The sequence below is a fragment of the Acinonyx jubatus genome, chromosome E2 (genome assembly GCF_027475565.1).
Source record: "Acinonyx jubatus isolate Ajub_Pintada_27869175 chromosome E2, VMU_Ajub_asm_v1.0, whole genome shotgun sequence".
Taxonomy (NCBI): Eukaryota; Metazoa; Chordata; class Mammalia; order Carnivora; family Felidae; genus Acinonyx; species Acinonyx jubatus.
Window position 1 is genome coordinate 52682196 of NC_069396.1, and position 12177 is coordinate 52694372.

Here is a 12177-nt window from a genome sequence, read left to right on the forward strand (position 1 = left end):
ATGGGTAGCTGAGAAGATGATGGTGAGATTGAAAGGTCAGAGGTCATGGAGACTACACTTGGGGTCAAAGGTCAGTAAGCGGTCACGAGTCAAAAAGACCAGCAGCACCTGGCGGGCTCAGTCAGCACAGCATACAATTCTTGATCTCGGGGTTGTGGGTTCGAGCCCCACATTGGGTGTAGAGATCACTTAAAAATAAAATCTTGAAAAAATAATAAAAATAGGGACTCAGTCGGCTAAGCGTCTGACTCTTGATTTCAACTCAGATTGTAATCTCACAGCCGTGAAATCGAGCCCCGCATCCAGCTCTCCACTGACAACTTGAGATTCTCTCTCTCTCTCTCTCTCTGCCCCTCCCCAACTCGCTCTCAAGCACACACACTCTCTCTCTCAAAAACAAATACATAAACACTTAAAAACAATAAAAATTCTTAAATTTTTTTTAAAAGTCCAGGGGCACCTGGGTGGCTCAGTGGGTTGAGTGTCTGACTTCAGGTCACGATCTCACGGTTCATGAGTTCAAGCCCAGCGTCAGGCTCTGTGCGGACAGCTCAGAGCCTGGAGCCTGCTTCGGATTCTGTGTCTCCCTCGCTCTCTGCCCCTCCCCCGCCCTCTCTCTCTGTCTCTCTCTCTCTCTCTCTCTCTCTCTCTCTCAAAAATAAACATTAAAACATTTTTTTAATAAATAAATAATTTAAAAAGTCAAAAGACCGGAATCAGAAAGACACAAACTCCAGGGACCTTCAGATCTCGACTCCCAGGGCCCTTGGCCCAGTACTCATCATCCCAATTCTGAAATCCCAACTCCAGTACCCTACCCACTGACTTCATCTCTTGTCATCAGGGCTGCTGGCCACATGCCACCCCTTCAGAGTGGCCCTTCTTGACACCTGTCTAAATAGAGCACATACACCTTGCTTTACTTCCTGCACTTATTCCTTTCGCATGAATGCTTATTTGTTTACGTGTTTACTGTCGGTCTCCTCCCCTCTCCAAACACGTCAGCTCCATGAAGGCAGGGATTCTGTCTCACTTATGTAATGCTGTGTCCCAATCTAAACAGAGGACCAGGCACTTAACAGGTGCTCAATAAACATCTGACTGGCCGGTGGCTTAATACCTTCTCTCATTTCCTGGAACTCACCAGACCTCAGGATCTTGGCACATGCTGTTTTCACTGCCTAAAATATTCCCAACCCCCCTTCTTCACCTGGTTAAGTCCTACTCTGCCTTCAACGTTATCTCCTCAGAGAAACCCCCAGAACTCTCTTCCTCAACCCAAAACCTGTTGCAGTCCTCTGCACCATATCACATACTCTTCGATTCTGTGTTTAGGCAGGTGATGAGTTCGTTGACATTTGTCTCCCCGTTGACTATCAGCTCCCCTAACGGTGGGACCCCAGTGCCGACCCACCCCTCCTTCCAGCTCAGCCCCCTTCCCGCAAACCTGCAGTTCCTTCAGCCCAGGGGACCTGTCCTGATCTTTTCCAGGGTCCCAGCACCCCCCCCCCGGAACTTTCTTCTCTCCGTGGAGCCCAGATGCCACAGCATGGCCCTTCACTCGCTCTGGCAACACCCTCAACGCCACTCGTCACTGTCCTGAGGCCACAATGCCCCCCCAACACCCAGCTTCGATCCACTGGCTGAAAACTGCACTTCCCATGAGTCTCTGGGGCCTGTTTCTATTCTGCTAGGCTGGAAACACATTCCGTCACCCTTAGGGCTCTCTCAGGGCTAAAATAGACATTCCCATGTACTTTGGGGACCTATTTTCTTCCTTTCGACTCTGAGAGAAGACTCCTGCTCTCCCCTCAGGTCCAAGAACACCTCTGTGGGATGGGAACAAGCCTACCCATGAGCCTCTGGGGCCCAGACAATCTCACTGGGATGCCATTATCCTTGTGGACATCCTCCTGGCCCCACACATTCATCCAGTCCCACAGTGAGCTCCTTTCTTCCCCAAACCTGCCCCTGCCCCAGGACACATATCTCCGGACTGTGCCACCAACCCCAGTCACCAGCAAGACCCCAGGCACGGTCCTTTCCTCTGCCCCTTGGCTCCCAGCCCATGAGGCCCCAGCCCCACCCCTCCTCCTGACTCTCTCTGTCCTGTCCCCCTTCGCTGTGCCAGCTCAGGCCTCATCCTATTCTCCAGACCATCACACAGCCTCCTCTCTGGGAGGCTAGCTGCAGAATCCGTGCTCACAAAGGAGTTGGGAGCTGGAAGGTGGGGTAAGAAAGGTGTGTGTGGAGGAAACAGGCCTGGGGGATGCTGACCCAGAACAGAAAGTACTCACTCTGGAACATTCCAGGGGGACCCAGAGCCCCCTGACCAAAATTGGAAAAGCTCAGAGGCCTGAAAAAGAGACAAAAGAAGGGGGTCAGTCAGTCAGTCCCCTTTTGAAACCGCAGCCCCACCCCTCCCACAATCCCTAAGCCACCTGAGGACCAGCAGGACCCAGTTTGGCCTGCAAGGAAGGTGCTGAGATGAGCTGGGCTGAGGACATGGTGGCCATTGTCTGGAAAGCCTTGTCCTTGGAAACCTGGTCCTGGAGGAGAAGTTGGGGGTCCACATTAATGGGGAGTCCCAGTCGACACAGCAGGGGTAGGTCAATGCCAGGGAAGGGCAAGCAAGGGGAGAGGCAGAGTTGGGGAGTCAGGGCGATTGGGGGAGGGCACAAATCCTTCTTCCTACAGCCCTCTGCCCCGCCTGGCCCCCTCAGGAATGTCTGGGGGAAAGGAGCAGAGGGGTAGGATGGGCAGGGCACTTACCACATTCAAGGCCTGCCCGTGGGGGTGGGGGAGGGTGCCAAAGGAGGAAAGAAAACATGACTTAGGAAGTGAGGCCTGAGTTCTCACCTTCCTGCCCTCTCAATCCCTATAGCTCCACCACCCTGAGCTGAAAAATGGGAGGAAGGGGGAGCAAGGATGAATATGGAACAGGAAGGAGAGAGGGCCAGGCCTTGAGGGGGAAAGGGGCTCCTATACCCAGAATATAAGACAGTACACAGCATGAGGGTTTCTAGGTCAAGAAAGAGCCGGAAGTCAAGGTTTCCGGATATGCAGGCAACAGGAAATGAGAATTTCAGATCCCGAGGGAATAGGCAGCGAACATTCCCTAGCTTGGACAGGATAGAGACAGGACAGCGAGGTCCAGAAAAGACCAGAAGTGAAGATTTTTTTTAGACCTGGAGAGAAAGGAGAGGGAGGCTTCTGGGTACAAAAAAAAGGAACAGGAAGTGGTGGTCCCCAAATCCAAAGGAAGAGGCGCAAACAAAATAAAACAAAACCAAACCCCTCACACCCAGAGGAGGAGAACATGAGGGTCTCAGGCCAAGAGGGAAGCGGAAATCCAGAGAATGAAGAAAAGGGATGTGAATATCTCCAAACAAAATGAAGATTTCTGGACACGGAAACAATAGGCAGGCCAGCCAGGGACCAAAAAAAAGGGAAGATGAACCAGAAGGAGATGAAGAGGAGGTTCTCATAGCACAAGATGGGAAGGGGGGACCATCAGGAGGAGAGGAGAGGGAGGGGGAAGATTGCAGTAGCCAGAGGAGAGGCCTGACACCCTATCCTTCTTGCCTGCCCTCAGCTAAATCTCTGTTCCCCTCTCTCTACGAATCTCTTCCCCACCCAGGGCTTCTATCCACCCCCCTGGCTGGGCCACGAACCCCCCACCCTGGATCTCTACTTCCTCAATCTGTCTACCTCTCTGTGTGACTCTGTCCCCATCTCTGGTTCTCTGTTACCCACTCTGGGTCTCCCTGTCCCCCTTTCTCTGGATTTCTGTTGACCTCTCTTTCTGGGTCTCTGTCTCCCTCTCTCTGAACCTCTGTCCCTCTTTCTCTTTCTCTCTGGGTCCCCTCTTTCTGATCCTCTGTCCCCCATTCTCTGGGTCTCTGCCCCCCCTCCCTTGGTCTCTGTCCCCCTCTCTCTGGGTTTCTGTCCCCCTCTCTCAGGGTCTCAGTCCCCTTCGCTCTGGGTGTCTGCCTTAGTCTATACCTTGAGCTTGGACTGGATTTCCCTTGATTTCCTTCGAGCCAGAACCTGGATGTGGCTAGAGACCTGCGGGGAGTGACAAAGAAGTGGACTCAGGCCACCGCCACTTGCCTCTTGCACGCCCTCTCCCTTCCCACCCTCCGGGTGCCCCCCGGAGCTACCAGAACATGAAAGATGACAAACACACAGAACACGGTAGCTGTGGCAGGTGCTTGCTGACACAGATGTGTCCACAGAGGCTGGTCTCTTCTCATTAACCCTACTCATCTTCCCCAGACCCAGCAAATCCGGTCCAAGCTCCCTCTCTAACACACTGGGAAGAAATCCATACCAAAATAGGCACAGTACAGCAAACTAACAGAGGTGCCAGCCAAGACAGACAAAAGCACACGAACCAGATCCTTCTCGAACCTGAACCCACCCATGGTCGGATGGCCCCAAGAAGACAAGCCCGCCCCAGAGAGAAGCCCACAAGTCAGTCCTGAGACCTGTTTGCGGGTTCGGGTCTTCCCTGTTCTCAGCTTGATGTAGCGGGCAATCAGTTCATTCCGACCTGAAGAGTCAAAGATGGGACAGAGTTAGACCTTCGCGGGACTTCCCAACAAACAGGGCACCAGGGAAGGGGACAGAAGCAATGGCTGCCAGCTGGGACGGCTGTGTGGAAGAGGCGTTACCGCCTCAGGCTTTGGAGCCAGACCCGCCTGGGCTCAAATCCCAGCTTCTCCGCCTACTGGTTCTGTGACCTTCGGCAAATCACTGAACCTTTCTGTGCCTCAGTTTCCTCCTTTGTGCAAACCGCGATGCCGGCTCCTGCCTGAGTCCCTGTGAGCATACAATGTGCTTGGACCTTAACGCCATTTAAGGCTCCAGAAATGTTGGTCATGATCTGTATTAATCAGTGGGGGCCAAGGACAAAACAGAGGGGTGGACTCACCATACATCTTGCCTTCATCAGACAGGATGATTTTCCGCCGGCCACATGGTGGGTAGATCGCCAGGGCCTCCTGGAAGCTCTGCTCGATGTCTGGACTCCACACGCCTTCTGCGTCTGGGCCCCCATCTCCCCCAGCCCCCTCGCTGCCGCCGGTGCCCTCCTCACTTCCTTCCTCACTTCCTGTCCAGCCACTGCCATCGTCCAGGGGGGCCCCAGCCCGGGGTTCCCCCATCTGGGCCTGGAGGAACACAGAGCTCAGCAAGGTTCCGCAACCACCCCAGAGAGCCTTCAGGGCTGGGAGGGCTGGGAGTTCAGATTGCTGGGTCTGAGCGAGGCGAGGGCTGGGGGCCTGGATTTCTGGGTCTGAGGGAAGCTGGGAGCCGGGATCCCTACGTCCTGCAGAAAGGGGCTGGATTTCTGGGGAAGCTTAGGGGTGAGGGTGAGAGTGTCCTCTGTGTTTCCAGGGGAGCCTGGGTTGTGGCGAAGTCTTGAAGACCCCAGAGTAAGGCCTAGGGCCCATGAGGGCCGAACCTTTGGGTAAGGATTACTGGTTTCAAGAAGACAGGAGTCGGGGCCTAGCTGCAGGGAACCCGGGTGTGGATGAGATCTTCTCAGTCCCATCCCAAGAACAGGTGCTAGGATGTGGACAGCAGCTGCTAGAAAAGAAGGAGGGGCCTAGGCCATAGTAAGATGGGGGGGGGGGGGTCCAGAGAGGGGAACAGAGATCCAGTGAGAGGGACAGAGACCCAGAGAGCATGAGACAGAGTCCCAGAGAGGGGGAAACAGAGATCCAGTGGGGGGGTGGGGGTGGGGGGGAGACACCCAGAGAGAGAGCAGATAGAGACCCAGAGAAAAAGGGGGACAGACCCAGAGAGGAGGGGACAGAGACCCAGAGAGAGGCGAGACAGAGACTCAGGGCAGAGACTCAAGCCGAGACCAGGAAAGACCCACAGAACCACAAACTGGGGGGCAGGGGCGCCCTGCCATCAGGAGAGACAGAACAAAGGGCCCGGGCCCCGGCGTCCCCTCCCCCAGTTTCCCACAACCCCCATCAGGGGAGGGGCTGGCCGGCGAGGGCGCCTCCCCTCTGGCCCCCGGCCCCGCCCCTTCCCTCCCCTCCCCCTGCGCCTTGGGCTCGGATCCAACTCAAGTTCCCAGTGACTTTCCGGAGGCCAGGAACAGGGAAAAACTTTTTCCAATACAGTCAGATCCCGCCTCCCAGGCGGCTCCACGTCTTCCACAGTTTTCCCAGGACCCCAGAGTCCAGGCTCCCATCCCCCTCCTCCCTCGGACCCTGAAGCCCAGGCCGAGACAAAGACCCCAGGCCGAGCCCAGTGGCGCTGAGGCGTTCAGGACCCCCGTAGGCCAAAATCCCAGCCCAGCTCTCCCCCATGTGGCCAGACAAAGGGACGGAGGAGCCGGGTAAGAAAGGTCCCCACTAGTTTCCCGCCCCAGGCCCTAAACTTCGGAAGAGGCAAGACTGAAGATCCAGAAAGCACTGTAGCCCGCCCTATGCCACCCCGGGGGCCTCCTTTCTCCATTAGGAGGACCAGGCGCCCGCAAATGACACACGGAAACCAATTCGGTCAGAAACACGCACGGGGTCCTTTCTCACTTCAAAACCACATCGCCGCATACACTCACACCCCCCAGACACACCCGCCAAAGTCCCCGGCCCTCACCCACTCCCGAGCGCGCAATCCCAGACTCAGACCCATCACCAGACACCCCAACTCCGGCGAAAGTTCCAACACCTCACTAAGACTCGGTCACAAGCGCAAACTCGGGGCCCCGGGCAAAAAGAGGGCGGCAAGCAATTCTGAGACGGTCCCACAAACACCTCAACTCATAACCCGTAGCTTCCCACCCCAACTCACACACCCCAAAGCTGGATCCCCGACTCCCGCCGGAGCCTTCCTACCTCCCGGCCTGGGGCTGGGGAGCCGCGGGCGGGCGGGGCGCTGCGAGGGAGAAAGTTGCCCGGGAGCTTTGTTTGGGAAAAGTGGGAGGGACCGGAGGGGGGGGGGCGGGCCCGGGCGCCGGACACAGGGAAGAGGGATCCGACGGTGACAGTTCGCAGGAGGATTTTTGCTTTGGCAAAGGAGAGGTGAAGTCTAGCTTGGGCCCGGTAGGAACTTCAGGCTTCAGATGCTTGCATCCCTGGGAGAGGTGACGGATGGGGGATCCGGACTCCTAGGTCTCGGAGAGGAGGTTGATGGGGGCCAAGAAACCTGGGTGTGAGGGAGGAGGAGTCTGGGGGCCTGGACTTTTGGCTACCACCCTCCAGTGTATTTGTGTGTTGGGGACGTGGAAGTGATAAGAACACAAAAGAATCTTTTCTCTTCAGCCTTAAGTATATCTGCGGTATGTGAGATGGATTTTTGATTGATTTCTGGGACACCCGGGTTTCCTTGTGACTTCAGCAGAGTTAAAGAGGTGGGCAAGAGTACTGGGAGTTTATTGGAGATGCAGACTCTTGCTCCACACACACTAATGGACCAAGCCCGGGAGAGACCCTCGGTGCCTGAGCGGAGAGGAGCTAGGGTCCGGCCTCCTGCGTCCTTTAAAGGTGAGGTGTTGGATGTTCACATTCAGGGAACTAGAGGGACCTGTGGTCCGAACTCTGGGGCCCTAAGGCGAAGGGAGCCTGAATTCTGGGCTCCTTGGAAGGTAGAACATAGGACTGGATTTAGGTTTCCAGAGAGGTCGGGGCTTTTCAGTGGAACGGAAGAGGACCCCAGTTCAGCGTCCCTTGCACTGCACTCTGTGGAGTGCAGTAATCGTTTCAAATCTTGGAGAAGATGAGAAAGAACACGGAGAAACTCAGAGATAAATGCAAAACTAAGGAGTGGGTGAACCAGAATGACTGCTCGGTCTCGGGCTTTCCACGCATTTGGCAGCCTAAGAATGGAACTGAGGGGGCTGGCGGCAAGATCTGGGGCACAGACGAATGGCCCAGGTGTGGGGCCATGGCTCTAAGTCAAGGGGCGTGGCCATCTGAGATTGGAGGGGGACGAGAGGGCCAAAATCCGAGAACACAGGCCACACAGGATCTTGAGGGCCCAGGTCAACCGACAGGGGCGTGGTCTGACAGTGGGGGCGTGGCTAACAAGTAGAGCCGTGGCTCTGCCCTTAAGGGCGTGACCACCCAGTAGCAGGCCTGGTTCGCGGGTGAGGTCAGCGGATGGGGGCGTGGTCAGGTAGTAGGAGCGAGGCTAAGGCTCGCGGAGCTCATCCAACGCTCCAGGTAACCCCGCCTGGGCTCGAGACCAGAACTGTTTGCATTTAACAGTCCGTGGACGGACGGCCGGGGTCTGGGAGTCCGGTGACCGGGCTGTGGTCTAGCATAAAGGCGAGGCCCAAAAGAAGGGGCAGGGCGTGGGAGAAGGTGAGGAATGAGATCTGGGTATGAATGTGGGTGAAGGAAAGGACTGAGAACCGTGTGTAAGGCCAGAAGAGCCGGGCCCGGGAGGAGGGGGAGGGCCCGACGCGATGGAGGGGGTAGGGTGGGTGGACAGGGGAGCGGGGAGATGTGGGGAATTGACTGAGCCTCGGACGGGAAAAGGGTGAAGGTATTGGGTAGAGGGGGTGTGACTGCTAGGGGGCGGGGGCTCGTTGAGGGCGGGGCCTCTGACTCCTACCGCTGCCACAGCCTCCCTGCCCGCCCCACAATGTGGCAACCTCTGGTCCTGCTGCTGCTGCTCCCCTCTGCTTTGGTGCCCCCCTCCGCTGCAGCACCGATCCGCGATGCTGATGCCCAGGAGAGCTCCTCGGGTATTCTGGGCCTCCAGAGCCTAATCCAAGGCTTCACCCGGCTGTTCCTCAAAGTGAGCAATGACGAGGGTTGGGAGCAAGAAGTAAAAAGAAGAGAAGAGGGAAGGGGGGGGGGTGGGGAGGATGGAGACTGAGGGATGGAAGGGATTCGGAGAGAGAGACAGAATGGAAGACGGGTTGCTGCCAGGCCAAAGGACAGACAGGAAGAGAGGGAATCAAAGGGAAAGAGAGATGAATAGAGAGCGACAGGCAGACTGAGTGATAGGAAGAGAGAGAGGAAATCAAGCAGAGAGGGAGATGGGACAGAGACAAAAGACTGGAGCGACAGAGACTGGAGACTCGGAAGGAGAAGGGGATGGGGCCATAGAGACTGTAGGACGGAGCGGGGAGGGGGGAGCATGAATAGGAAGATAATGGGACAGAATAGAGACAGGCCAGATGGGGGGTGGGGCAGAAGGTGACCCGGTTAAGCCCTAAGGGTCAGAAGACAGAGAAGGAGATGGGAGGTACATGGGGCAAGGCCTCAACAGCATGCTGGCAGGGCTTCAGGTTTACTGGAGAGTCTTGGGGTCCAACAGAACAATGGTTCCCCCCCCCCCCGCCCCAGGATGACTTTCTGCGGGGCATGGACAGCTTCTTCTCTGCCCCCATGGACTTCCGGGGCCTCCCCAGGAATTACCACCAAGAAGAGAACCAGGAGCACCGGCTGGGGAACAACACTCTCTCTAGCCACCTCCAGATCGACAAGGTGCCTATGCTGAGAAGTCCCTCCTGGAGTCCTCCCATGATCTCTCATGCTGCAGTATCTGTGGGGAGGAAGGCAGAGGAAGAAAGTGGTTTTGCTCTCACTCTCTCCTCCAGTCCTCACAGGTGACAGACAACAAAACTGGAGAGGTGCTGATCTCTGAGCAGGTGGTGGCGTCCATTGAGCCGGGAGAGGGGAATTTGGAGAGTGACTGGAAGGTTAGGACCTGCCCTGGACAATGTGTCCAAGCTCGAACATTTTATGTCGTTTGGAAGAAGATGAGTGGATATTCCCACTCTGACATTCCACTTCTTTTCTCTGGGCCTCAGTTTTGTCATCTGTCAAATGGACAAACCAGCTCTCAGAAATGAGGTTTACAACCCCAGAGTATATCCCCACTCACATAGCAAGCCCCAGAAAAGTTTGTAAACCCAGAAGGGCTTTTAATTCCGAGTGCTTTTAATCTTCACCCTTGTAAACCTCAAAGGGCGCTTTTATCTAAAGTACTCTGCAAACCTCCAAGTATTTTTTAATCTACCCCAAAGGCCTTGGGAAATCTCACTCTCATAAACTTCAAAATGTGATTTTTCGTTCCAAAGTGCTTTAGGAATCCCTAATGCTTTGCGTCTCTCACCTTTGTAAACTGCTAAGGGCGAGTCTAACCACAAAGTGCTTGTGTGTGTGTGTGTGTGTGTGTGTGTGTGTGTGTGTGTGTGGTTTGCTCAGGCTGCCATAACCAAGTACCACTGATTGGGTGGCTTAAACACCAGAAATTTATTGTTTCCCAGTTCCGGAGGCTACAAATTCAAGATCAAGGTGTTCATCAGGGTTGGTTCTTTCTGAGGCTGCGAGGGAGAATCTGTTCCATGCCTCTCCCCTAGTTTCCGGGGCGGTCTGCTGAAAATCTTTGGCATTCCTTGAAATGTAGAAAGCACCCCTTCTCCGTCTCTGTCTTCATTTTCACATGGCCTTCTCCCTGTGTGCATTCCCTATGTTCAAAGTTCCCTTTGCATAAGGATACCAGGCATATTAGGTGAGGGCCCACCCTAATGACCTTCGTCTTAACTAATGATATCTGCAATGACCCTGTTTCCAAGTAAGATCACATTCTGAGGTCCTGGGGGTTAGGACTTCAACACACAAATGGAGGTGGGGAAGTAGAGCTGATTTGATTTTTGTTTTAATTTAAATCCAAGTTAGTTAACATAGAGTGTCATAATGGTTTCAGGGATAGAATTTAGGGATTCATCACTTACACACAACACCCCGTGCTCATCCCAATGAGTGCCCTCCTTTAGTGCCATCACCCATTTAGCCCATCCTCCCCCCCCCCTCCCCGATTTGATTTTTGATGCAGGATTCAATCAAGGATCACACGTTGTGGGGCGTGTGGGTGGCTCAGTCATCGGTTAAGCATCTGATTCTTGATTTCAGCTCAGGTCATGATCTCACGATTCGTGAGTTCAAGCCCTGCATCAGGCTGTGCACTGACGATGTAGAGCCTGCTTGGGATTCTCTCTCCCCCCAACTCTCTGCCCCTACCCTGCGTGCTCTCTCTCTCTCAAAATAAACAAACTAAAAAAAAAAAAAAAAAAAAAAGATCACACGTTGCAACTGTAGTCATTCTTTAGTAAAACCAAGAGCTTTTAATCCCAAAGTGATTTGTACATTTCCAACTGCTTTCTAAACCTTAAGAGTAGGTTTAATCCTAAAATGCTTTCGAAACCTCTAAAATGTGCTTTCAATCCCAGAGTAGTCTATAAATCTCAGTATTTTTAACGCAAAAGCACTTGTAAACCCAGTGCTTTTGTAAAGCACAAAATGAGCTTTAAACTCCCAAAGCGCCCTGTAGGTGGGCAAAATGGGTTGAATATGCCAGCTGGGAACTCAGCATCCTGGGGTTGTCACTTGGAGTTTAATAGGTCTCCTTGTTCCTCCTCCCCAGGTGCCCAAGATAGAGGAGAAGGAGGCCCTGATGCCTGTCCCTAAAGCCATCGACACCTTCCGCCCTGAACCCCATCCCCGAGTCGCCTTCTGGATCATGAAGCTGCCACGCAGGAGATCCCACCAGGATGTTCAGGAGGGCGGCCGCTGGCTCATCGAGAAGCGACACCGCTTGCAGGCCATCCGGGACGGGCTCCGCGAGGGGACCCACGAGGACAGCCTCGAAGAGGGGACCCAGGGATCCTCCCACTCAAAGCTGCCCGCCCGCAAGACCCACTTTCTGTACATCCTCAGGCCCTACCAGCAGCTATAGGGGTGGGGAGGGAGCTGGAGAACACCCGCATGTACCCCCCACCAGACCCCACCCCAAGCTCCATATGGAAATAAAGTTCTTACATCTAGCAGCACTTTCTCCTTTCAGGATCTGTCCCCAGGCCTCAGCCGACTGGGTCATGGCAAGCCCCCTCCCCCCAATCCTAGCCTGGAAAGTGACATCTGGCTGTGCCACAGGCTCTCGCCAAGGTCGCCGGGCTCAGTTTTCTCACTCCCCGGCGTTCTCTGTCTGCTCACTGAGCAGCTCTGTCCCCTCCATCCCCATCCATCATCCCCTCAGTCGCTGACCTTGTCACCTGTCTGCTCTGTCTGCCCTCCTGTTCCCAACAGGGGAGGATCGTTGCACAATCGAGCCTTGGGGTTATCCCAAGGACCCTGCTTCCTCACTGGTTGTGACCTGGGGCCACCCATCCTTAGCTCCTAGAAGCCTCTCTCTGGTCCTTGT

At 54.9% G+C, this 12177-nt stretch overlaps 2 protein-coding genes across 7 annotated transcripts in view; one reads left to right on the forward strand and one right to left on the reverse strand.

The window, feature by feature from the left end:
• The window catches only part of TEAD2 (TEA domain transcription factor 2), a 15955-nt gene extending 9001 nt beyond the window's left edge, over positions 1–6954 (reverse strand). The window contains exons 1-7 of one of the 3 annotated variants that reach the window (XM_027038074.2): positions 6858–6954; positions 4937–5174; positions 4491–4555; positions 4006–4068; positions 2773–2784; positions 2442–2549; positions 2298–2356 (exon numbers count right to left, since the gene is read on the reverse strand). In XM_027038074.2, the coding sequence (XP_026893875.1) occupies positions 2298–2356; positions 2442–2549; positions 2773–2784; positions 4006–4068; positions 4491–4555; positions 4937–5168 (539 nt within the window). In that variant the 5' untranslated portion in view covers positions 5169–5174; positions 6858–6954. Of the gene's footprint in view, positions 1–2297; positions 2357–2441; positions 2550–2772; positions 2785–4005; positions 4069–4490; positions 4556–4936; positions 5175–6817 lie in introns of all 3 variants that reach the window. The other 2 variants (XM_053209967.1, XM_027038075.2) reach the window with 2 other exon arrangements.
• A 66-nt stretch (positions 6955–7020) lies between these two features.
• On the forward strand, positions 7021–11800 carry DKKL1 (dickkopf like acrosomal protein 1). 4 transcript variants are annotated; one of them, XM_027038083.2, is made up of 5 exons: positions 7021–7505; positions 8589–8763; positions 9318–9458; positions 9581–9673; positions 11401–11800. In XM_027038083.2, the coding sequence occupies exons 2-5, from the start codon at positions 8608–8610 to the stop codon at positions 11710–11712; spliced, it is 702 nt and encodes a 233-aa protein (XP_026893884.1). In that variant the 5' UTR covers positions 7021–7505; positions 8589–8607; the 3' UTR covers positions 11713–11800. The 4 variants fall into 4 exon arrangements, with proteins under 4 accessions (XP_026893884.1, XP_026893883.1, XP_026893882.1 ...); XM_027038082.2 differs by lacking the exon at positions 7021–7505 and adding an exon at positions 8033–8183; XM_027038081.2 differs by lacking the exon at positions 7021–7505 and adding an exon at positions 8184–8324.
• Positions 11801–12177: the final 377 nt, after the last annotated feature.

Coding starts and splice junctions, on each gene's coding strand:
- DKKL1 (XM_027038083.2), top strand. CDS start 8,608: ATGTGGCAACCTCTGGTCCTGCTGCTGCTGCTCCCCTCTGCTTTGGTG. Junction 8,764..9,317: donor TCACCCGGCTGTTCCTCAAA/GTGAGCAATGAC, acceptor CCCCCGCCCCAG/GATGACTTTCTGCGGGGCAT. Junction 9,674..11,400: donor ATTTGGAGAGTGACTGGAAG/GTTAGGACCTGC, acceptor CCTCCTCCCCAG/GTGCCCAAGATAGAGGAGAA.